The sequence below is a fragment of the Falco cherrug genome, chromosome 3 (assembly GCF_023634085.1).
Source record: "Falco cherrug isolate bFalChe1 chromosome 3, bFalChe1.pri, whole genome shotgun sequence".
Lineage (NCBI taxonomy): Eukaryota > Metazoa > Chordata > Aves > Falconiformes > Falconidae > Falco > Falco cherrug.
In genome coordinates, this window is record NC_073699.1 from 20,495,892 (window position 1) to 20,522,440 (window position 26,549).

The window sequence follows — 26,549 nt, forward strand, 5'->3', positions numbered from 1 at the left end:
ATAGAAAAAGAAATAGAAAAAAGGGTTTGCTAATGTAGATGCACTGATTGACTTTTTCATAGTACGGACCAGCCTTACAGGCGCAGAGTCTAAAGGCGCAAATGCTGTGTGCTTAGTAAGGCACAGAAGATTTTGGAGGTGGGTGATTCAATTCATCTGTCCCAGTGCATCCAGTGAGGGATTTTTTCAGCGGTATATTTTCTTGTTTCTTATACAATTATTTTTTTTTTTTTTACTTTAAATAGTCACAGTCACTGAGTCTCAGGGAATTTTATGTGATGGGTGTAACAAAAGGAGTGGCTTTTACAATTATTGGTTTATGTATCACTTTTAATTGCTCTTTCACCAAATTGACCTTCAGAGACTCCTGATCTCGAAAATAATATTTATCATCAGCTTTTAAACTTGGGATTTTCCCGAGTGCTTTATTCTAAGAGGAAAATAAATTTACTCCAGCCAGAAAACACAGCATCTCTCCCGGCTGCTGCATACTTCTGCTCTACCAAGCAGGACAGGGGGTGCTTTGCGCTTTTCGGTAAGTAACGCATCACAACTTCTGCATTAGTTTGTAGCATATGTCAACATGCATTTTATTCTCTCTGCTTGAAAGTACCGCTCACAATCTCTACATCATGAATAAAAATGTCATTAATTATAGACTGGGAAGTATGGTTAAGCTGCTTAGTTATCTGACAGAAGTAATCCAGTGGGATATTCAATATCTCAGCATAATCATCTGTTTCAAATCTTAATTAGACGCTCCTGGCTGGGTTGGTGGTTTTTTCTGAAACTACTTTCAATATAACCGTTCTGATGTAGAAGCTCTGTAGACCGGAACACTGAAGATTAATTTCACCTGTCGTTTAAAATCATACCACCTGGTGAAGCTGTAGATTTGGAGTCTCAACAGATATGTAGCCATTTGTTCAGTGCACTTTGAGGTACTAACGCTTTAGGTCTTGGTATTACCGTTTTACATGACAAATCATCCTTTACTAATTATTTTTACTGAAAGAGTACAAGGGCTTAAATTTACATTGGGTTCTCATATAGGATGTATTTACAAACCAGAACATCAGAAAATACTATTTCCTTTTAAAGAAAATGCTACAGAAGAAGATGGTAGAAAGGAAAAAGATAAATGGGAGAGAAGAGTTACCAGCTAAAGTCACAGGATTACCCAGATCCATTCCCACATGACTTGAAAGCCTCTAACTATTCAAAAATAGGCTAATAAGTATAATTTGCCTCCTGTGGTACTATTACCAATACATTGTGGATGGATACAGACTGAAACATACTTTTCATATAGTCTTTGTCCTCTCATGAATACCTTCACCTCGTTGTCCAGTGGAAATGTCCCATCATCTTTTCGGAAGCGGTAGAACAGTTTGACATCCTTAAATTCCTTATGCTCATCACAGACTGAAACGTAAGATAAAATAAATTAAAAAAACCTTCATATAGATGTGAAGGAGTTGAGGATCTATTTAGCAGGTATCGCTGCTGAACTTCAAGGTAAGCCCATATGGAGCCTAATCCCCTGTACTTCTGAGCATACAACTTTATTCAGTTTTAATAGCTGATGAAAGGCTGGAGAAAACTTTCAGGTAGGTAACCAGATTTCTAGGCAAGGGGGGTAGATGTTCATCAGTTTTGTGAGTATTACTGCAAACGTAAAGAGCAAGAAAGCATCCATCTGCTACATACCCGGAAAATCTTTTGATGAAAACAGTCCGTTAGCTTGTTTGTTTAAAAGGCCGCCAGTGTAGAACACTTGTTTGTTTAAGGACTGGCAAACTTCTTAAAGTCACTTGTATCAGTTGAGCTACGCTGTAGGAAACCTGAGGCTTGCTGCAGAAGCAGTTAAAATCAAAGCCTTCTGCCCTGTTAGAATTGTCTACGTCGTTCTGCCATGCCAGCTAGCAAATGGTAGGTACAACAGGAGCACAGTGAGAAATGCTAAATAAGACAGCAGCTGACGGTGGACTCTTGTAAACACAGAACAGAGCTCCAGCAAGGGCATAAATGAATGGGAAAGATATCCCGACCAAGCTGCTCCTAGCAGACTTAGTCCACACACAGGGGCTCACCACCTACACCGCAGGAGCAGGAGCTGGTGCCCCTTTCGATTGACACTGGAGTTGAAAGGATGCTCTGAGCATCCTTTGCTCTGATTTGAATCTGATTGAACCTCTCTGCATTTACCCTAGCTCACTTTGCAAACCATTTTATTAAATTTGAGTGCAATACTTGAACATTTTCGAGAAACACCTGCTCTGTATGTAATATATACACATATATATATAAAATTTGTATTGAAGTTACAGTGTGCAATTGGATCCTGAGGTAGAAAACATTTGAAAGCTGTTAAAGCTTTAAACAAGCATTCAGCAATAAAACATCTATCGCTCAATTAAATTAAGTCACTCAGGCATCCACGCAACTCTTCACTGACATTTTCTCAATAGAGGATTAAGTAGTCAGACTTGAATACCCTATAATTACTTTATACTTTAACTATCTACCGTGAGTCCCAGTTTCCATAACAACCCAGAATTTTAATTTAATAGCCAAGCAGAAGCTGTAGAAGTGGCACTCATTCAATATGTGCATTTCTTACTTTAATTAAGGTGTTGCTAATGTATTGCAGATAGCAGCAGTATTGCTGCACATACAGTGACCCCTGCATAAAGTCAATATTCATCTGTTCACAGTCATTCGGTTTTCTCTTAAAAAAGAAACAAAGGGTACATTTTGCCTTTTTGAAATGGGTAATACTACACACTTCAAATCAAGGCCTTGGATCTTCTTTCTTTGTGTGCTTCCTAGCCTTTTTGTGCACCAAAAGGCAACTAAATGTTACCACTGAATTCAAAGTCTCTTTTCATTGGCATAAATTGTTATTCTAGAAGCTGAAAGGAACAGATCTCAAACAGACAACAAGTTTAGGAGAAAATTAATCAGGGCACAGTTGGACCACTAACTTTCTTGCAGCTGTACCAGCACTAATGTTTGTGCAGCTGGTACGAGGGACAGGGCCAGAGAACTAATCCACATGAGAAAAATGATCTTTTTTTGCCAGCTGATTTTTCAGATGGGTTTTTTAGCTGGAAAACTTGTGTTCTGAGGAGCAAGGAGGTGAGGGCAGCAGGGAGAAAGGGGTCAGGACCCAGCTGGGGTTGCTCTGGAGGCAGGGAAGCAGCAGCACAGTCTCCAGTAACACCCCCATCCCCCCCACCCACCAATACGGGGAAGGTCCCTCAACACCTCTTCAGGCTCTCTGTGTCCCTTAGCACACAGGGGACCTTGTGGAGCAACACAGTTCAAGGGAGATGCTCCCTTTCTGGCAGGGAAAAAATCCTACCTGTCCTATACTTGAAGAGCAGGAGTGGGATTTCCCTTTATTTCAGAGCAGTCAGTAAAATTTAGCTTAGAACTTTTTAGCAGCTGATATTGCACTTACCATGGTGGATAATGCTGTGATCCAGTAATTTCTGCACCAGTTTAATTGCTGTCTCTCGGTCAGAGGCTTCTTTATGGTCGATCAGCCAGTCGATCAACTCTTTGGCAACAAAGCAGTTGGGGTATGTCTTGAGGTGATGTCGCCGATCTTTAATGACCTTTTCTTCATGCAGCCGGAGCCTGGGGGTCAAATCACCTTGTGAATCTCATTTGCAAAGAGCCTCTGTAACTAGCAAGGCTGGGACAAGAGTGGTGCAGAGGCGTCCAAGCCCTGCTCACAGGGTGGGCTTTGCAGGTGTTGGATGGAAGGGGAAGAGACTTGGCCACACGCCCACCACTGGCGCCTGACCACCAGGCAATCCACAGCAACCATTTATTACAACTTTAAACCCCGTATTTGGAAAAACTTGTTTTCTGCCCAGTGGAAAAGATCTAAAAATGAAGAACAGCAAAGCATGCTAAGCCCATTAAAATACTTCCTGTAGGTCAATTAAACTGTCAATAATTTGGAATTAATTTTCCCACATTACCACTAATACATTCCATGTTTCTCTTTTATTTAAAAAAAAAAAATCTCATTCCTTTTTTTTTTGCTGCAGTTCATTCCTTGGTTGGGTAATTGTGTTTTGCCTCCAGCTGCACCAGAAGCATAGCATTTATGATTTAAAATTTGGGTGCAAAGCTGTTCCAACACAACGTTCTCTAGCATAAAAAGTTGCCTCCTACTCCAAGTAAAGGAAAACTGATTTCTCACTTGGGGAACTGTTGGTAAACACTACCTAGCCGCATAATCCCCCCCATCACCTTGAAAGCAAGTTGGCTGGCTGGTTTTGAGACACTTGGGTCAGAATGCAAGATCCTGATTAGAATATTACCTTGTTGGTAAAGGTTCTGGGGTTCTGCATCTTTCTTCTTAGTTATTTTTTCCCAATAAACAAAAGGAGTAACATTATCAGTAAATTAATGGACAGAGATCTTTTTGAAGTTTTTAAAAGATTTTTGCTTTCTTGTTTTCATTTTAATTAATAATTTCAATAATTCTGTTTCTTGAAGTGCTATGTTTATACAACAGTTTTTAAGAAAGCATAGAAGCCACAACACCTGGGCTCCTATCATAAACAGAAATATTGCCATTCATTTCCAAGTGGCCAGGATCCTACCTTGTAAACACTCTCACTGACTTCAGAGAAGTTCTGAATAATGCTATAATACTTTCAGGGGTTACCTCTGTTTTCCAGAGGGGGAGACAGCACAGAAGGGCATTCACATGAGCCTCAAGAAGCACAGACCAGGAGTCCAACCAGTTTTCCTCTGAATGTGACTCCAGTATGAAAAAAATTGTTTTTCATTAGACTAAAAGAAAGGTAAAATATTTGGCTGAAATCAGTGAAGAAAATATTATTAGGGCATTAGACAAGGCTTTACATAGGCTTCTACCTAAAAACAGTAGCAAAACAGCGGTTTTGGTTTGCAGCACTTAGCCTTGAACTACACTGGAATGACGAATCTGTGATGTGAATTCAAAATCAGCTTTGCAAACATCATAAAAAAATGAAGAGACTTTTATATGAAAAATACTGATAAATCAGATTAGTATTCTGGAAAGAAATGCTGGTAAATATCTCATGCACTGTGAAATTCTCTGAGCTAAAATATCTTTGCTTAAAGCATGTTTTCCAGATGTGCTCTAACAGCTGTTGCCATACTTAGAAAGAAAAGCCTGCATAGTTTTAATTATAGAACATGCAATTATCAGTACGTCTGATGGAGCTTTACTTTTAAAATATATTCCAGGTTCTGTTCATGTTCATCCAGTCTTAGGTCGCACAATAATCTGCAAGTACAAAACTAGGGAAACAGTGTATAACACATATGCAGATGGCTCAACCCAGCTTTCAGTCATCAGTGTAAGTTTAAAGGGATGGAGTTCAACTGATACAAGAGGGAAACCCCCTTCTATGAAATTCTTTGTCCAAACATCACATAGGAATGTGCCGGGAGTGGTCTGGCATTTCGCAAACAAGACAGTAGCCAAGAGCCCCAGAAATGTCTTAAATTCTGGCCAAAGGCTTTCCTGCAGTTGGTGGGCTTACAAATATTTCAAGTTCTTTGTCATGTCAAAAGACACAAATTCCCACTACAACCTTCCTCGCTCAGAGCATCTACAAGGTCTCTCTCTATACCTTCTTGCCTATATTCATAAAAATCACAGAAATTTCATTATCTTAAATATCTCCACCCCCTTGCTAAAGTGGATCCAAATTTGCTAAAAGGTTACAAAGTCATTAAATCAATCAGAGCGTGACCACATAAGCCTCAAGAAACCTGAAAAACCAAATTTACCCACAATTTTCAAATGGAAGTGAGAACTTTTTCTGCAGCCTATAGCAACTGTCTCCATACTGAATTATGTCCAGGCTAATTTGTTTGGAATAAAGAAGACAAAGGGAATTCAGATTTTCTCCCTGGTGATGTATGCTGTTCTGTTAGGGCTCCCTCACCTCTACAAACCTGCTAAAAATCAAACTGTATGGAGGAGAAGTAGCTCAATAAATTGAAATTGTACCTCGTGTAAACTACAAACAGAAAAGCCTCAGGTAACGTTCCTGAGCCTATCTTGCATTATGCAAATGGAAAGTTTAGGGAGGAATTCTAAAAATGTGTCTGTTCAGAAATATTTATCAGGAGCCAAATCAAATGGGACAAAAAGAAAAAAAAATGTAGCAGTGAATGCAATTATACACTGGAACCAACACTCAAGCAAAATGGTAAATTCTTTATCCCTTGGCATTAGGAAACTGGCTTCTCACCAAAAGATCTTGATGTTTTCTCTGTAAGTAATGTTAATCACTTTTCATCAGCAAGTCTGCATAATGACTGGAAAAGACCTAACTTGACACCAGTCATGTTTCTCTCACTAGAAGTTTTTCCCAAGAGCTGCTTAGGGGAATTAACTCACTGACAAACCCTGACCACCATAAGGGGAGATGGGAGAGAAGAGACAGGGTGAACAACAAGGGGTGATGGGGGGACACCTTCATTCAGCCAGCCTCTCAAAACTTGTCCCTCTTCCTACAACTTAGTAGCTTAACACCAGAAAACAATCTTGTGCAACACCAGTACATCATCCATACGTAATTCCATATATTATTCAAGCTTACCTGCTAGATTTTGCACTTAGGGCCACAGTCTCCCCTATCTGCAGAAAACAACGTGAGAACTCAAGCATCTGAGCAACTGCCTGTGAACTGTAACAGGCATATGCAACCCTTCAGTGTTTACAAATTGATGTCTATGGCTCTTATTCATGCTTAGAACAAATAAAGACAGTTCGTATTTGCAAGCATACGTGCCAGAACAGTTTTCCTGGGGGCTTGTCTAAACAGGAGTTGTTCCTAATTAACAACACATAGGGAGTCTTGCTCCAAACAGAAGTGCCTTCCTCCTACGTAGCATGGAATGGGCTAACCTGGAACATACTGCTCCTGCTTTGCAGTAAATATCTTTGGAGTTAATCAGGAACAATGTAATTTGTTGAGAGGCCATCAGGCATTTTCTTCGCCAACTGTCAGAAGAGTCATGATAATGGAAACATTGAAACCTTTGCCTAGAAATGAAGAATCAGGCATTAACTTAGGAAGAAATCGCGCTCACAGCTACCTGAAACTTGCATTTTGTTTTCCACCAGGGAACTTATGCATTTTGAAGTTTCTTGCATCTTTTTCTGAGCCAATGGGTAAGGATTTTGCAAAGGTAGTGCCTGCACAAGAGTCTAGCTTTCCTTTTAAACCCCAGAAAAGGCCAGGCTGCTGGCTGAAGACATTAATGATGTCACTAACTGGACCATGGTCCAAATATCTCACCCAGCTATTTCCCTCTATCAAGTCTAGTAGTTTGTGCTTGGCTAAATGTAGATCTTGCAGAGCACCATCCAGTCCTGATTTCTATGCATGAAAAGACAAAAAGTCTCTTGCTCTCCTTGGTAATTTTCTGAATAATTCATCTACCATTTCCTTGTACATCCTATACAGTCCCTATGCTCATCCTAGCAAGGCTCAGTAAAAATGTGCAGGGAACAGGTTGGCTCCTGACACTCGATAGACAACACCGTGTAAAGCCTTTCATACTGTGCTCCACACATTCATCTCTTTTAAAGCTTCCTGAAGCAATCATACACACACCTACATATGCATATATCACAGAATCACAGAACAGTTTGGGTCAGGAGGGACCTTTAAAGGTCATCTAGTCCAATCCCCCTGCGATGAACAGACATCAACTAGATCACGTTGCTCAGTGCTCCATCCAACCTGAACTTGAATGTTTCTGGGGATGGGGCATCTACCACCTCTCCAGGCAACCTGTTTCAGTGTCTCACCACCCTCAGCATAAAAAATTTCTTCCTAATATCTAATCTAAACCTACCCTCTTTTGGTTTAAAACCATCCCCCCTTGTCCTATCACTACAGACCCTACTAAAAAGCCTGTCCCCATCTTTCTTATAAGTCCCCTTTAAACACTGAAAGGCTGCAGCAAAGTGTCCCCAGAGCCTTCTCTTCTCCAGGCTGAAAAACCCCAACCTTCCCAGCTCGTCTTCACAGGAGAGGTGCTCCAGCCCTCTGATCATCTTCATGGCCCTCCTCTGGACCCGCTCCAACAGGTCCGTGTCTTTTCTGCGCTGACGGCTCCAGAGCTGGACACAGTACTCCAGGTGGGGTCTCACCAGAATGGAGCAGAGGGGGAGAGTCACTTCCCTCGACCTTCTGGCCACTCTTCTATTGATGCAGACCAGGATACAGTTGGCTTTCTGAGCTGCAAGCTCAAATTTCCGGCTCATGTCCAGCTTTTAACCCACCAATAACCCTCAAGTCCTTCTCCGCAGGACCGCTGTCAATCCCTTCGTTGCCCAGCCTGTATTGATATCAGGGGTTGCCCTAACCCAGGCGCAGGACTTTGCACATGGCCTAGTTGAACCTCATCAGCCCCACTCCTTGAGCTTGTCCACGTCCCTCTGGATGGCATCCCATCCCTCAGGCATATCAACTGCACCGCTAAGCTTGGTGTCATCTGCAAAGTTGCTGAGGGTGCGTTCAATCCCACTATCTATGTTATTGATGAAGATATTAAACAGTACTGGTCCCAGTATGGACCCATGAGGTACACCACTGGTCACCAATCTCCATCTGGACATTGAGTCATTGACCAATATCCTCCGGATGTGACCATGCAACTAAATCCTCATCCACTGAACAGCCCATCCATCAAATCTGTATCTTTCCCACTTAGAGAGAAGATTGTTGTGGGGGACTGTGTCAAAAGCTTTACAGAAGTCCAGGTAGATGACATCCGTAGCTCTTCCCTTGTCCACTGCTGTAGTCACTTCATCATAGAAGGCCACTAGGTTGGGTCAGGCAAAATTTACCTTTGGTGAAGCCAAGCCATACATATATAGAGAGATGTACATAGAAATGTCTGCATACATATTTGTCTATATATATATATGATATATACAAATAAAACATATGTACAAATGATATATAATATTTGTATGTTATATTTGTATGTATTATGTATCATGTTATATATTATATACCATATATACTATATATATCATCTATATCACAGAATGCAGCATCATAGAATGACTGCTTTTTTAGCGGAAGAACAAAACAGCAGTGAAGAGACCATTTAAAATGGAGATTCTTAGCAGAATTTACTAATTACAGAACAATATACACTGATGTTGTAATTAGTCATGGCACAAAGCATGTCCTGCCTGAGTGCTGAACTGCCACTGATAAGTTCCAGCATGCTCACAGCTTACTGCTGCGTTACACCTCGCTGTAGCGTATACCCTTGGTTTCAGTGATCATCCCAGCCTGAGCACTGCCAGTCAGCATGCATTGAGCTACTACAGTTTTCTCACTTTAAGGTTAACTCTGAATAAAACCAGATTAGATCACTTGAAAATTAACAGTGATATGCAGAGGGGAAAATCATCGCAGGTGGTTTCTGCCATCTTCAAATTGATTCACAGTTTTCATATATTTGGAACTTCTGTCAGAGGATTTACTTATTTCTAAGCAAAGCAAGTCACCATGTCCTTTGTGACAATACTAAACGAACAGAAAAAATATCTTGCCAAAGATGAGAACAATTCATCGTGGCTGAAAAGCACGGGTTTTATATAACTTATCTCAAGGGACATCACAGGTGCTCCACTAGCAGGCAGAACTGCCCCTTTCAGTTGAAAACGGAACAGTTTTATACCCTCCCAGAGTATAAAAGTTCGGCTGTTTCCTGAATGTAAGCTTATGTCCTGCCTACAGCATGGTAGGCAGGCATCTTACTAAAAAGTGGCATTTTCCAAAGCGTCTCAGTGACTTAAGACGCATAATTCCCACTGAAAGTCAAAACTCACAGGTCAGCTGCAGACCCAATTCATTGCAAAATAAGGGAGCATATGGCAGCGTCTGTGTAGATATACACACCCAGGAAAACAGAGAACTACATGAAATGTCCTTTACAATAAATTTTTGCCTTTGCACTGTCAGCCAAAAGAATAAAATAGGTCAGTGATGATATAAACTTTGTACACAGATGTGATCGTGAAGGTACTCTGCAAATGCAATGTGTATTGCTGGGACAAGCATTTCCAGCTGGGCTTGCCAAGTCTCAGCTGAAGTGTCAGCGATTCACTGCTGCCTGTTCCTCTTTCTATTTATGCTCCAGCTCTGCAATCACTTAGTTCTGTTAGCTGATATTCACAGGAGCTAAAATACCCTTTAAAACATGGGGTCATACTGGAAATAGGAGGAAGACATTTATGTGTTGGTAGCTGTGGCAGAGAAGGAAACATACCATCTGAAACAGGGTTAGAAAGAGCGTCTTTAAAGCAGCTCCTGGTATCAGTTCTCATCACTGTTTATCTCCACTTTTTTGCCCACAGCCGTGTAGTCCACATGACGAGATGCGAGAGCACAGAGCCGGAGAGATCTCAGATAAACCATCTCTTGGTGCACTGCAAAGAAAAGCCTAAAGCTTCCAAAGAAGTGATGGCTCACCAGTGCCCCTGTGGCTTTAGATAAAACATTGGGGCTGCCTATTTTATAAAGTCCTTTTGTATAAATTCAGAAAGTAATAACGTCACTGCGCCTGCAACCGAGCATGCACAGGGACATCCCCCATCCTCGTAACACCTTACTAACACTGGCAGGGGTCAAAGCAAGCTCTGGGGAACAGACACAGGCATGGCTCAGGGTCGAGCATGAAATCAAAATGACATCTCTTGGAGACACTCTTTCAGCCCACAAATTCAAGCCAGAAATTCAGACCCACAGCCTCCCTTGTGAGTACTCCAGACTGCAGAGGAAATTAGATCTGTGTGTTTGTATTGATCTGTCACAGAACTAGAGAGCACTTGCAAAACCAAAGTTTGGATTTTTAAACCTCAAAGGTGTATCCTGTATCTGATCTTCATTTAAAACAACACAACATAAAGTCGTTGATCTGGTAAAACAATGAATATAAATAGGATCTTTAGATAACTTCTATATCATGTTTTGGAACGTTTATGTTATGGCATTTTTCTAGGGTTTGACTTTTTTTTTTTTTTTCTAGGGCAAGAGAAAGGAATGTGTTCAGTGGACTGCTGTCCCTCCTCCACTTTTCTCTTTGGGCTGTCATACATCCATGTGTGATGGTAGTTAAATGGTATCACCACATCAGAACAATATTTGTTCACTTCTCTCTTGCAAGAAGCAGCAACACTCAGTATCTTGCAAGGTTACAGATCTGACGACACTTTCCTGCATGTCCTCAGGAAGCCGTGAAGTGGCTAACCTCCCCGGTTAGCCTGCCAAGCCATTTCACTCTCATGTCACTTTTAATCAAAACGTCTACAAACATGAGTAATACTTCCAACTGCCTGTGCACTTGAACCTTGAGAGCTTTTGCCTCGCTGGAAAGCATAAAACCGGGTTTTACAAAGACAAAAACAAAAATTCAGACAAGTTATTATGTCACTTGCCCCTAGTCATAAGGAAAGTGGAAGCCTGCCTGTCTCGCTCTGGCTGTTTGCTTTCTGGGCTGAAGCTGTCAGGACTCAGGAACTCACAGTTCTCCTCCTCAATAAGGAAGTCAAATATAATTGTGCTTCTCACTCATGTATGGATGAGCTGGGATGCACAACTGGGACAAATGCATGCAGGTCAAGGTCTATGTGATACTACTATGCAGATCCTCGAAAGAACCAATGTACTTTTCACTGAAGAAGAAGCCATTTTCGCTTATGTCCATCAACTAGCTCTTATTCACGTTATTTTTCTGTATCTCCACTGCAAAGATATACTTAAGCTTACTAAATCAGTAAGTATTGTAGGGACTAATTTTATTGGGGATGTCTTCCCAAACCTAAACTGAAGACTTCTACCATAAACCACCAAAATTTCAATGTGCAGACCAGAAACCATAGGACAACTGTTGTTATAGACATCCCTTGACTGGATTAACATAGTAGCCAAAAGCCCACCAACCCTCGTGGACTTACGCTGAAAATCACTCTCAATAGAGGAAGTATTTTGTGGATAGAAAACTGAAGAAGGAGCAGCATAGGTCTCACGGGTGAACGGTGTAAATCAATGAAATTGGTGTCAGGGAATGCAGACCTGTTATCTCAGTAGCACAGCTGGGAGAGGTGAACGTTCCTTTGAAATGCTAAATGGGCCGAACAGGACAAATACAGGTCAAGCAGCCCCAGCCCTACTGTTGCAGCTATTCCTGCTAGCACGGCCATTCAGGTACCTGGAGATACAGACCAGGAACTGGGGAATAGGTTGCTGGACTACAGGTTCGTGACACTGGAGTCAAGAAGAGGGGCTGCAGCATGGGGCTGTGGGTGCCAGAAAGCCCTGCTGTGTGACAACCTCTCTCTTGGATGCAGGTTGCATCCAAGGGGGTAGGGGAGCCAAAAAAAAGCTACAGGCTGAGGTTCCTTATGCAGCAAGGCTGGCATCTCTGTTACATTTACCCCCAGGGAAAAGCTAAGTGTGACCTTGCTACACTCTTACGCTGCGTGCCGCAAGTTTCAGACCTCCTGAGAAACCAGGAGGTCTTTCCACCCACCTGCCTCCCAGTGCATCTGGGGAAGAGCAGATCCGTGACACCCAGAAAGCACCACAGTACTGAACAGGTTGGCACTGCAAACAGTAACAGGTGTCATTATCTGCCAGAGGTAACCCAAGAAATCCACAGGAGAACTGAAATTAGCCAAGCACCTTATCTCAAGTGCAGCTGTGATATTTCTCCCACCCTGTCAATGAGTGACAAATAGTTTTGCTGAGATACTTTATGGCTTTGGGTAACCCCTGATCTCAAAGTCCTTCCAGGCATGCCTGCTCTCAGCCCCAGCACTGCAGACCTGCAGGAGATCTTCTCCCCAATATGTTATGCTCCTGAGGTGCACAAACAGTTTGCACTCCTTTCAGCAGGCCTTGCCAACCCTGCTGAGAGCAAGAAAAAAAATTCTGCCTTCATTATTAATAATACGTCATACTGCAGTAATATCTCAACTGCTTTCAGCAATTATTTTCCATCTCTACATAAAACTCTTAACTGATTACTGTGCTGTGTAATCATGAGCGTCATTAAGCACAAATAGCCAGTACCTGACAGATAATAAAATGAGCAATAAAATACTTAGTGCTATGTACTGTCGTTAACAAACCTGATTTTATATTGAGACTATGATCCAAGACTTCATACTCACTTCCAACAAATATGTAGGCTCAACTTACAATGAGTATAGATGCAGTATTCTTTCAACATACTGTACGTCGTATTAAAATCATCGCACTTTGTTTATCCTCATTCTAAATGAATAGCTTCCTTTTTTTCATGTTTTGCATAACTGCATTACTGGGCTTTATTTTTACTTTGGAGGAAGCTGTGAAAGCAGTAAGTGAAAAAATACTGACTAGAAAAAGCACTCTATTGAATCTATTGAATTTCTTTAAATAAAAATATAATCTTTCCATATTTTGGCACTGATTCATGCTTTTTTTGCCTCCTATAGCTGTCAATCCTGCAATATGCAGGATGTTACACTGACAGAAGGCATGATTCAAGGGAGTTCTTTCCACTGTCTCCCAGAAGTCTATTGAAATCCAGTGTGTGACCACTAAACTATAACATAAAGCTGGAGCTGATGCAAATTTTTAAACACTGAAAGTAACGATCCATTTGACTGGACGGCCTAGAGGTGATTAAATTGTTAGTGGATGACCTTCACATAGAAATGGAGGCACAGGTAAGACTATAAAATGCAAGGCTGCGCACTAACAACAAAATGCTCTGCTGAATACTAGGAACTTGGAGGCTGAAAGCAACAGAGAGTAAAAAATAGCTGAATATGCAGTAGCTAAACTTTCACTGACTACAGGTTATCAACAGGCTGAGACCATACAAAAACAAAGGCAATCTTAGTTGCACTAACTGAGATGTTTCCAGAAATGACAGTAAATCCAGTTGTTCATGTCATTGTATATGATACTACAGGACATCATCTAAGTATTGTGTATTGTTCATACCATCCTCTTTCAAGAACGATAAGCTCAAAGAGACACGACGAAGCAGTGTTACACTGGTATGAGAAATAAGGAGCCAGTCTCATGAGCAGAGAGAAAAAGATACTGGCCTGGGAGTCTAGCCTTATCGAAACAAAAACGGGGAGGAACAGATTTGCTGTCTGTAATCTTTCAGGTGAGTTAAAAGCAGAGTGCAAGAAAAGCTATTAAAGTGACACTGAGGAATCCTAAGGTAAAAATAAGGCAAAGTTTTGGAGCAAAATTTTCTAATTGTTACTTGAGGCAAGAACTTAAAATAACTTCGAGAACTGTAATAAATATACCAAAGGATTATGTGTTGTAATATTCTGCAGAAGACCTTCCAGGCCTGTATTTTATAATTACATGTTTTACACTGATATCTATTAATAAGCTTGGGAATACTACAGGGAGGAAGAATATCAGAGGCAGGCTTTGAATGCACTATACAAGGACTCCCAGCTTCTCTAAAGTCCTGTTTCACGTCAGCTGCAAAAAAAGAAAGGTTCAAGTACTCCCTATGTTAAAACATTTGCTCTTTATATTAAGGCTTTTATTAAAAGTGGGCATGCAGATATACAGACATTCTTCATATGCTTGCCAAAGCACAGGAGCCGTAAGCATGATGAAAGACGCCCATATTTGCCAGCCTGCTTCCTTGCTTTTGCAACAGGGTATTACTTGTTTTTCATTTTTTCTGTGCTAGCATACAACAGTCCTTAGGTGGCTGATTGAAACAACAGGGGCTTCACTGGCCTGTCATTATCTGACAGTCAACAGCAAACTGGTGGCATGTTCTCCTCCAATGTCTGAGGGAAATCCTACAACCTTGGTGACATACAACTCTGTCAAAAAATGGCTGGGCATCTGCTGTGGGGAAACCCCATCAGCTGGCTAGCAGCATGCAGAGGCCAAGGGTCTGGTCTGCTTCTTTGGTAAATCAAAGCTTATAAGCCAGGAGAAGCTGCAGTGTCAGAAGGTCGCTCCACCAGCTCCACGGCCCAGCTCTGCATTTTACCCTTGGGTGAAGCCTCTGTGTGTCTGTGCTCAGTTGGTTTTCCTTCCTCTGTGTGCAACACCCACTCATCCTGCTGAGGCACAAATCACCAGGTTTGCAGGAACCTCCAGACACTCATCTGAGATCTTATGAAGCTACCGCAAAGAACCCGACTATATAGTCATAGTCACCCTGGTCTTTTTAAGCCTGGAATTTGTCTAATGTTATATAGTGGTACCTGACCTTTTTAAAAAATTATTTCTTGCAATAATATAGAGTATGTAATTATTAAAGTAAATAAATCAAAATAGGATAGAAGCCTAAATATACTCACGTTACAGCCTTTTTCAGTTCCCTTAAGTTGTCATGTTTGCTTAAGAAAAACTTTGCTTTGAGTGTAAAATATAAGCCAGTATGACCTTTACAGCCAGCTAGAGGCAACAAATCAGCATAAGCCTAATTAACATTCTGCTTATTTATGTTTTTCCTAAAGAGAAACCTGTAACATCCAGTTTCACTTTGAGTACCAAATGAAAAAAAAAAAAAATCATCACCGTCTACAGAGAAAAAACAAAAAATGTCTCAGAAAGCTATTGATTGTCCCCAACTGCACTAATGAGTTCCAAATGCATCTATGCCAAATGGTAACAGTGATTTTACTCAGAATTCTGCAACATAACACTACTGTATTCATTTTTTAAACATAGAATTGCTCTCTGACACAAACGTTTTAATGATAAAGAACCATCCTATCTGCTTTAAATCTCTTCCTTTATCTAGGTCATACAAACATGTAACATGAAGAATTATGGTATAGGGATTTAAGGGGATTACTCAATGGCGTGAAGTTACTCACTGCTTAAATTCTGGCAGGCTAATGAAGAACTTTATTATTAAGGAAAACGTATTCATAAAAATCCTAGTTAATGAGTAATTCTATTGAAATTATTTCACTTTTGCAAAAATCTAGTCTGGGGATGGTTTCTTTCAATGAGCTCAGCATTTTCCTACATCTGATACAAGATATGAACAGATACACAGCTGCTGCGTAACCACTCTTTATAAATAGTTCCTTCTGTCAGGACGCTAACAAGGATCTCATCTTGTTTGATTAGGCCTTGTTAAATGTTCACAAGTAGATGAGCTTTGAAAAGACAAGTATTACAGAAGCATTATTCCTCTGCTTTTCAGAATAAATGGAAATTTTCCTTCAAAATTAATAAATAAATCAATAAGAAGCCCAGAGAAGTTCTGCTGCTCTGCTGAAAAGCTTGCTGCCATTGCTGGGCCACATGTTTCCCATTTCTCATTCTAAGCAACATTGTCTCTCCGCACATGCAGAAAGCTCAGCGTACAAGTATTTATGTGCTCAGACAATAAATTCAGACTGTGACTTCTTACTGCTTTAATAGCTCAGAACACGCACCTTGACCCTTATTCACCAAGGCACAGCATCAGCTCGACGCAGGGTGTCAGCCTCAGCTGAACGCTGGTAGACTTGGATTACGCTTACAGCACACACCAGCTCTGGGTCAGGCCTGAGCGTGAATCCAAAACACATGTTGCACTGGCAGGTAGGGATAGACCTTAGATGGGCAACAGGACAAGAGGAGCTAAGAAGTTAGGGCCTGCCCCGTGCCTTTACACAGACTTAGACATTCACCCATCATCAGTGTAAATGGCCCAACACTGTGTGTTAATCCTAAATCAAATTCATTTACTCAAGACAAGCCTGGACAGCATCTTTCCTGAGGAAAGGCAGGATCTGTAGGAGCCTGGGAATGGTTGTTCCTCAGATGGTGTCAACGACCACAGCTGGGCAGATGGACCATGGGCAGTTTACCCAGACAGGTGGAGGCATGCTAAAGAGTGTGCCAAAGTCCATTACTCACCCTGGCTATCAAAGCACCACACAACCATTGCCAGTGAGGTCTTCATCTGAACGTGACTACCAAGAGTTTTCTGAATGCTGAACTACAGAATCATAGAATCATAAAATCATTTAGGTTGGAAAAGACCTTTAAAGTCAATGAGTTCAGCCATTAACCCAGCACTGCCAAGGCCACCACTAAACCACGTCCCTAAGTGCCACATCTACACATCTTTTAAATACCTCCAGGGACGGTGACTCCACCACTTCCCTGGGCAGCCTGTTCAAAGCGTGCTTGACCACCCTTTCAGTGAAGAATTTTTTCCTAATATCCAATCCAAACTGTTGTCCTGGCACAACTTGAGGCCATTTCCTCTTGTCCTCTCACTTGTTCCCTGGGAGAAGAGACCGACCCCCCCCTGCCTACAGCCCCCTCTCGGGGAGCTGCAGAGAGCGACAAGGTCCCCCCTCAGCCTCCTTTTCTCCAGGCTGAACACCCCCAGCTCCCTCAGCCGCTCCCCATCAGACTTGTGCCCCAGCCCCTTCCCCAGCCCCGTTGCCCATCTCTGGACACGCTCCAGCCCCTCCGTGTCCCCCCTGCAGTGAGGGGCCCGACACTGAACACAGGGTTCCAGGTGCCGCCTCACCAGTGCCCAGTGCAGGGGGACGGTCGCTGCCCTTGTCCTGCTGGCCACACGATTGCTGATGCAGGCCAGGATGCTGTTGGCCTTCTGGGCCACCTGGGCACACTGCTGGCTCATGCCCAGCCAGCTGTCAGCCAGCACCCCCAGGCCCTTTCCCCCCAGGCAGCTTTCCAGCCGCTCTGCCCCAAGCCTGTAGTGCTGCATGGGGCTGGTGTGACCCAGGTGCAGGACCCAGCACTGAGCCTTGTTGAACCTCGTACAACTGGCCTTGATCCATCGATCCAGCATGTCCAGATGCTTCTGCAGAGCCTTCCTGTCCCCAAGCTGATCAACACTCCCTCCAGCTTGGTGTCCTCTGCAAACTTCCTGAGGGTGCACTTGATACCCTCATCCAGATCATTGATAAAGATATACAATATTGCAGTCCATATATAAGTAGACTGTGCATATATGAATGCAGAAACTGCAAAAGGTTTGTGGCCACTAAAGACATAAAAGCATTGAACAAGAGGCCAACACTTCTGTGTCTTCTTCCACAGGTCTATAATTTTCTGAGGTGGAATACTAATATTTTACATGAAAAAATGTTCTGTGTACAGTCTTCAGCCTGCAAGCATAATGTCACAGTTTCCAGTCCACTGGAACTTTTCCTTAGCTGCTATATGTTTAAATAAATTATTCTCTCCATGTTTATTGTGCTTCTTCTGAACCATTTATGCAATCCTTTTTTCTTCCTCCTTTGCCCCAGTAATGCGTTTCCCAAGAGTACGGCTGTTACTGGCCTCATATAAACTCAGATGTTCCATATTCATCAGAAAAGAAACCAGCACAAGAGTACAAACATATTTCATGTGAAATTATGTAGGAGACACTGTTTCAGCTGGTGTTGATTTACAGATTTTACCAAAAAAAGTCACATGAAGTTCTTAATATATTAGTTTGGAGCAGCTCTAGCCCCGCTGTAGCCAAAGTGAATGCAAGCAATTATCTTTCAACCACCACTGTTTGATTCATTACAGTAGGCTCCAAGTATAGCACTTGGGAAAACCACCACTTTATAGAAACCTAAAATGATTGGATTTTCCCCCATTATTAAATACTTTTAAAGGATCTAGGCCTTGCAGCATTGTGATAAAGCACAACAGCATGCAGAAAAAGCAACAAATCTCATTGCTTTGTGCATGTTGAAAGACATATTACTTTAGAAAAGGTGTGATAATGGTTGGGCGCATGCCTGATTTAATCACGTCTTTGATCACACCTGTAAAAGCAAGGGAATATATCTTGTTGCCTTCCAAATGGATTATCAGATGAGACATGCCCCTCCAAGGGAGGACAGTGTTAACAGCTCTAATACCTTCTTCCCTCAGCACCGGGCTGAAAATACACTTTCTACAAGGACAGATGGAGCTGCAGCACTATGGAAAACCAGGAATTTATGCACAGAAACGAACGCCCAAAGTGGGTCCTTTGTGCACATGTGAAAAGATCTGAGAGCGCTCGATTCATTTGTTGTTATCGCCATGCAGGCAGTGAGAACAGACGAGCAGGTGGCTTGCCCTGAGCTCACTGTTCCCCTTGTAATGCCAAGACAACATAGCCAGCAGATTTCTGGCACTAACGTGATCTACTGGCCTTCCAGCATGTATTGCCTTGTACACTGCCCCCAGACTTTTCTCTGTTCTCCTCCTCCACGGACAGATATAAAACCATTATGCCCTAAGTATGCGCAGTTTGTATTTCTGTCCCCCAAGTTCTTAAGAAATGGATCTACAGATAAGCTCGCAGACACCTTGAAAAGCTCTCTTGGTGGCATGAAGAGTTGTGATGTTGGCATCTCGTGAACCTCACATGATGTGGGGTAAAATCCTGGCCTGCCTTAAGGCAGTGCAATCAAGGGAATCAGGTCCTCACCTTCACATCTTCAAAAAAATCTCAGTTGAAACAGAGATTTCAAAAGTTCTTGGGCATTCATTTGGAAATGGATACATTTCTCATCCTCAAATCTGCTTGAAAAGCTGGACAATGCAAAAGGAGTGGTATTGTCAACCAATGCATCCGTTTGACAAACTAACCAGCTGATTTTGCACTGAAGTCGGTTAGGAAGTATTCTCACAAGCCCTCCCACCAGTGCAATCGAGTGGATAATAATGTCTCATTACCAGACAGTAACAAAATGCTGATAATATCAGCCACCACAACTTAAAGAAGACATCACGCTATGCCTTCATGAAATACAGGGTAATTCAGGTTGGAAGGGACCTCTGGAGGTCATCTGTTCCAACTTGTACTGAAAGCATGTCCGGTTAGTACAAGCTGCTCAGCACCATGTCCAGGCAAGATTTTAACACCTCTGAGCTTCTCTGGGCCTATATTCCAACTCTTCTACTTACCCTCACAGTGAATAATTATTTCCAAATATCTCATTAGAAATTCCCTTGCAAATTTTGCCTACTGCCTCTTGTCCTACCCCTGTGCACCTTGAAAAGGTCTCTCTCCCTGTTTTCCTATGCCTTCTCGTTTAAGTAGTTCCAACCAGCAGTAAAATCCCCCTGAGCTTTCTCTTCTCTAGGCTGAGCAGATGCAGCCCTCAGCATCTCCTTGTACATCACATACTCCAGCCCAGCGCCACCCTGACAGCTAGCCCTTCTTGGGGCTTGCTTCTTGCACAAAGACACTTTTTTTTCTGTCTATTTTAGACAACTGTATGATTTTGTATAAATTAAGATTAAATGAATAAATTAAGCTTATTAAAATAATCTTTTAACCAACTTTGCTTTATTTCTTTTCTTTAGTGTGCTTTTAACAACATACTTCCATCACCTCGTCTAATTAGACAAGCAGCAGTATGATACCAATAGCTCCTATTATGGAGCCATTCTTCTTGTCTCAGAGACCTATGTATTAATGTAACCTCATCTACTTCTACCATTTCCCAAAAGGCTTGCAAGGTCTGAGTTTGTCCAAATGCTATTAGTTTTGAAAACACTTCAATTGTCCAAGACAAGTCTTTAAAGCTTCTAGCCCCAAATAACTCTCAAAACGGTATTTGTACGATCTCTTTTGGGATTTGTACATGATAATGCTACTTTGAGCTTCTTCACATGACATCCTCCCTGTTTGCACTAACCAAGCACCAAAATAGCAGCTTAAACCAAGAGTTACTCTTTCTACATCTTAGTAAAAATAAATTAATTTCAACTAGAAGAAACTACAAGTTAATTATATGCTGAGCATCAGGAAACAATTAACAGTTTTCTATTATATCACCTTGATTTCTAAGCTATATAATTATATGCTACTGCAGAAAAGGATGTGTGATTATCAGGACAAGGATCCTTTCTGCAAAAAATGAAAGGAAATTGTTCTACCGCTAATAATCAGCACTATAAATAAGGCTTAGCTAACATCTTTTCAGACGTAATTTCCATTAATTGCAGTCCTGACTCTGAGTGACATGTTGGCCATGGGTTGTCAGATTCTCCTCCCAAAGAGGATGAGCATAAGTGCTGGACTCACAAGCACTGACAACCTCAGCTTCCTGTATTCTGCAATAGTCATTGGAATTAAATTAAAAATTACTGTTTTTACGAACCATATTGTAATTATGCCTTGCATATGACCTGCCTCTTAAATCAGAGCTGAGAATGGCTTGTGAAAACGCAAAGGAATACACAGGCTTACTTCAAGTAACCCCAGCACTTTGAAGACACAAGTAACAACGTGAAGAGCAACAGATACAACATACAAACACTTCTTTTTAACCCCTGCCACTAAACTCATTTGGCCCAATATGCAGGAAAGAGGTGCAACCACACAGCCAGTGGATGGTACAGCAGTTCAGCCGAACGCTAATGGAAACATTACAGCAATATACCCATTTTGGCAATGTCCCTTAGTGTGAGAAGCAATGAAACAACCCACCCAGACAAACCCACACGACTCCAAGTCAAAGGCCACTGTGCTAGAAGGCAGGTGTGTTACTGGGAGTGGGAGAATCTTCCCAAACCAGGCAGATTATATAAGATCCATAAAGGATAAACACGACAGTGTGAGCGCTCCTTATCAGCAGAACTCTGGTCTCTGTAAATTCCTCACGCAGCGCACCTCCAGGATAGCTAACACCTCTCCCCCAGAAAGTTCAAGTTCTGTTACAAGTTCTCCTTCCCTATTAGCTCACACCTCAAGGCTTCTTCTATGCACTGTGCTTAACAAACATCATCTTGTCTGGCTCTTACCTAGCTGGAATGCTCCTGGAAATACAGTTTCCACAGTTTCTGAACTCAACATCTCCCTGATTCCTCCCACTGCCCCCTCTTCTGTCACATCAAACGCAGTATTACTGTGCTTACATTCACTTTCAAGCTCCTACCTTTTCTATCACCATCTCTCAGGCAGTGCTGGCTTTTGCTGTGACCAGCCATTTAGTTTCAGTTTTGCCATTCAGTTTTAAATCTTCAAGCAAGCCTCTTTGTGCTTGCTGCCTTAATACACAGGAGGCACCCTCGCCCAAAGAGCCCCAGAGCTGTCTGGATGTAGTCCCCCAAATCCTGTCCAACATTGCTATGATCTCTGCCAAAACCCTGACATCTAAACAGTGGTTAGGCAGGTGAAGAATGGATGAATGGGATGAGAAGGGGCTCCTGGACTGGCACAGCTGTATTTTAACATCAGGGTTTGACTCCATGAGAAGCCAATCTTACTGTGGGGTCCCCCAGTTAAATCGGGGGTCTGTGGAGCTCCTCCGCCCCTGACCCCAGGCCAGCTGACCTGATCCCTTGCACTGTCATTGGTGCTAGTTTGACATGACGGTAACCTGGCTGAGCCCCCCAGACTGGTCACCACAGCATCAGGCACACACCCAGGCAGGTGCACCAGGCCAAGCAGCAGGAGCCCCAGCCCAGGGGAGGTGGGCTGCCCTCTTCTGCAGCAGCAGCTAGACGCATCAGCTCAATGCCACTGTAAAACCCACAGCACGACATACAGTCCCCTGGTTCTCCACAGACACCAGGAAACTCTCATCTGCCTGCAAATCCCTGTGACGAAGCTGTGGTAGTCCATGTAATCACCCACACAATTGCAAGGAAATGGAGAATTATGGGCTTGTTGTGGGAAATCCAGCTTCTATATTTGCTCTGAATTAGCAAGCCCAATCAGGAATATTTTTTAATTATTCGTAAATGCACCTTTGAGATCTGAATGCATTTACCGGATTGAGGCACTGTTAAGAAGCAAACTATGAGACTGGAAAATTATAGGGCTGATAATTAAGGTAGGGGGTTGCATTCTGAAGTAGTGCTGTCACATCGGTAGCACTGTGATGTGCTAGTTATATAAACTACATAGCACAAATTTCAAAACACATGAAACGTCAGTATTTGTCTCTGTCCATGCACAATACCCTGGCAAGAGCACAGAAGTAAAGGTAAAAACCCTGAAAGTAAAATAATCTAGGCAAATTGCAAACATAGTTTCTGTTCCAATCTGGTAATAACATGTGTGTTGGGCATTTTAACTCAACATGATTTTTACAGTCTGTCTTCTGCTAGAGTCTGAATTTTTTTAATGGGAATCCGGCAAATGTTTGACCCATGTTGAGTTTGGGGAAATTAAGCACTGAGGGGGTAGTCAAGCGAACCCAGCAGTGGCTGCTGCCACCATTCCCTCTCTCCATCCTTGACCATGAGCTTCTGCCGGCTCCCTCACCCCAGTGCTGGCACCAGTCTGACCTCATGCTAAGCCTGTTTAGAAAGTTAAATTTTTCTTATTTGACTTCAGCTGCTTTAGTAACCTGAACTTCTGATCCCAGACGAATACCAGTGCGAAGTGCAAGGGAAGTGATAAGAGCAGGGCAGTAGCAGCCTGCAGTTAGATCTGCTGTATCAGAAAACCACAGCCTTAAACTGTAGTTCAGTGACATGGGGTATGCCACCACCCATTTCTACCCCCCTATTGCATCCAAAGACACTTTTTATGTGGTCATGCGGTAAATCGGTTTGTAAAACTGACCCAACTGAAATACAAGCCATGCAAAAAGCCCTGATGATCACTTTCCCAGTGCAGGTCACTATATGGTAATGGTCCAGAGATGCTTAAGTCAGTCTGAAGGAGCAGAAGCACGGAGGAGTGAACCAGGAGGCAGAAACACCTATGTCGGTGTGGATACAAGAGAGGACAGCTGCTTTCAGTGGCAGTACTCGCTTGAAGTTTTAGCCATCCAAACTACTAGCCCCTCTCCACTTCTCTAGCTCCAGGCATACCTGGATCCCTGCATAGCTGTACTGTGAGGAAGAACCCAGCTGAGGAACAGAGAAATAGATGTAACGGCAGCAGACCTGCTGACAATCACTGCCTGAGGAGCCTGCTTTGGCTTAGCAGGTTTCTCCAGAGCCTGAGTGAGCCTGTGACAGTCTGTGGGTTATCTTTTCCCTTTCTCCATGCTTTTCCATGCAACTCAATGCTTCAGAGTTTTCAAAAAAATAAAGGAGAAAGATTGCACATTATTTTACTGCCACTCCTGCTGTATAGCACTCTCCTGGCAGTGTAGGTTTAAATATTTTCTCTTTAACTCTGAGATCAGTTTTATTCTTTCTGCTGCAAGAAACAAAGGCATATTCACAATACAGTCATTTCTCTTAAAGACCACAGGAAAAATGTGACATTCAAGGAAAAGGTCAAACCTCCAAACAGGTAAAAAAAAAAATAATAAAAAATTAAAAGTCATTACTGTTGCTGATATTTATGAAATTGATTAAAAATAGCTTCTCAGCTTTCCTTTTGCTACCTAGTGGAGGCAAAATGCCTTTGTAAATCTGTCTCTCCATTCTATTATAACAATAGTCTTAGCTGAAACAGTGTAACTAAGGATCCTTATAAGCCTGTGTTCAAACAGGTTTAAGCTCTATTTAATTCCAGTGGTTTATGCATTAAAATTGTTTAAAATATAGGGTTTGTATGTCTTGCTGTTGCTTAAGAAAAAAAAAAACAACAAAACATCAACCTATGACTAATACATAAGTGTGTCCTTCACTCTACAAATGCCAGTGGTTCTGCTGAGACCTGAAGCTTTGCCATTTCTGTCTTTATTAACCTTTAGAGCCTCAATGCAGTTTTTCTTCAGGGACCAGGTGCACCAACCAAACTTGCTTAGCTATTGCTTCTTAACCAGCCTTTCAACCCCTTTGCCAGTTCTCCATCAGTTTAATCCCTTCCCACAAAAGTTTATTTTGAGGAGATGACTGTATTCAACCCTGGCCTTGAATAAAGAAAAAAAAGTATTTTTCACTTAGCAAAAGAACTCACACAAACCTGCTCTGCCAAGGAAGAAAGAGGCAAAAGAGTTAACACAACTACAACACAAGGATTATGAAAATAAAAACTGAGAATAAGCGAGAGGAAAGGTAGAAGGGCCCAGAGCCTCAGGAGGGAATGTCTGAGAGCAGACCCTAAGCCAAGAGCTACCACCCAAGCCAGCACTCCATGCCTGGACACTTACTGTTGGGGATGAAGTTGTCAGGAGCTTAGCTGGACTGCGAAGGAGCTAAAATTTGCTCCTGTGACAGCACCCTTCACTTCCATTAAGTCATACATCACAGAAACCACTGGAATTCTATACTTCAAAAAGCACTGGAGTCCACAGATACACAAAATACCTCAACTAAAAGGAGATGCAGACTCCTTCCTAGTCCTTGTCCGTTCATCCATTAGTGAAAGCTTGTTGACCTCCCTCCTGGCTTCAGTCAGGTCTCTCGCTCGTGTGAGAGGTGTGACTTTGGAGGGAGAAAAGAGCAGATCCTTTCCCAAACACTGCACCCAGAGCTCCCCACTCATCCTGGCACACACAGTATCACCTCTGCATCTCCACACTTGGGGGGTATTTTTCTCTGAGCTTTCAGGATGCCACTCTTGGGCTTGGTGTCTGACCTCCCAGACTAGAAATCCCAACAGAGTCCCACTTCATTTCCCTGAGCTTGGTGGCTTCACACTGACCCTACCTTGCCAGCCACAGCCCGCTACCGCTGCAAGAAACTGCTAGCAATCGCAGCCAAGATTTGTGTTGCAAGGGCTTTATTTTTCTTCAGAGCACACAGTGCCTACCCCTGCTGGGACTTCATAAACAGCTCAAACTCCTAAGTGCTATCACTACACAAATAGCAAATAATAATGACAACCAGTGATAGGAGGACCCCTCTGTCATGGTGCCAGGCTACGGCCACTGCCCCCGCAGAGCAGGGATCCAGTAGTAAATGCAAAGCTAGATTGCTTTTGGCACATTAATTCTGCCTTCCCTGCACGAGCACCAACATCAGACCAGTTTCTTTCACCTGTTGATGGGCAGCTCCTCTAATATAAAATAAATACAAAATATTCTTGCACATGCTACACACGAGGATCCTTTGCTTGCCTGATGACCTCTGCTAACCTGAGACAAAAGTTAATGATTGACTCCATCTGGAACAGAATACATAAAATATACAGCATAAACCATTCGTACAACATTCGCCTTCTTACGTACATAACCAAAGAGCAATTGCTGTTTGCACACGCATTGCTAACTTCTTGATCTCTGAGTTGTGCTTGAGGAACGCTGCTGACAGGAACGACTAAATTATTAAAAGGCGTAGCTTAAAGGATAGAACTGAGCAAACAAAAGCCTCATGTCTTGATTTCTAGAAATGTTAAATAGCCACAAATTTTACTGAAGGACATGAGAAACTGAGATTCCTGGCCCGTACATGTATCTATGCATGTTTATATATACATTTGGGACTCAATGTCATTAAAATTAGTACAAACAGGCAAGATTGAAACACATAAGAAGGTGCATCAGGTATCAAAGATTCTAGAAAAAATGGACATACAAATGTGAGAAACATGCTTTTTATAAAATTAAAATAATTTATATTAATTAAAATATATAATTGGAAGTGTTGTGATAGGACAGAGTTAGTGGGGAAACTTCTTGATTTCAA

General features: G+C 42.2%; 1 protein-coding gene across 2 annotated transcripts in view; it reads right to left on the reverse strand.

Moving 5' to 3' along the window:
• The window catches only part of DEPTOR (DEP domain containing MTOR interacting protein), a 76,106-nt gene that overhangs the window by 43,667 nt on the left and 5,890 nt on the right, over positions 1-26,549 (reverse strand). For both annotated transcript variants that reach the window (XM_055704047.1, XM_055704046.1), the window contains 2 exons: positions 3,467-3,645; positions 1,302-1,425 (listed from right to left, as the gene is read on the reverse strand). In XM_055704047.1, the coding sequence (XP_055560022.1) occupies positions 1,302-1,425; positions 3,467-3,645 (303 nt within the window). The remainder of the gene's footprint in view (positions 1-1,301; positions 1,426-3,466; positions 3,646-26,549) is intronic.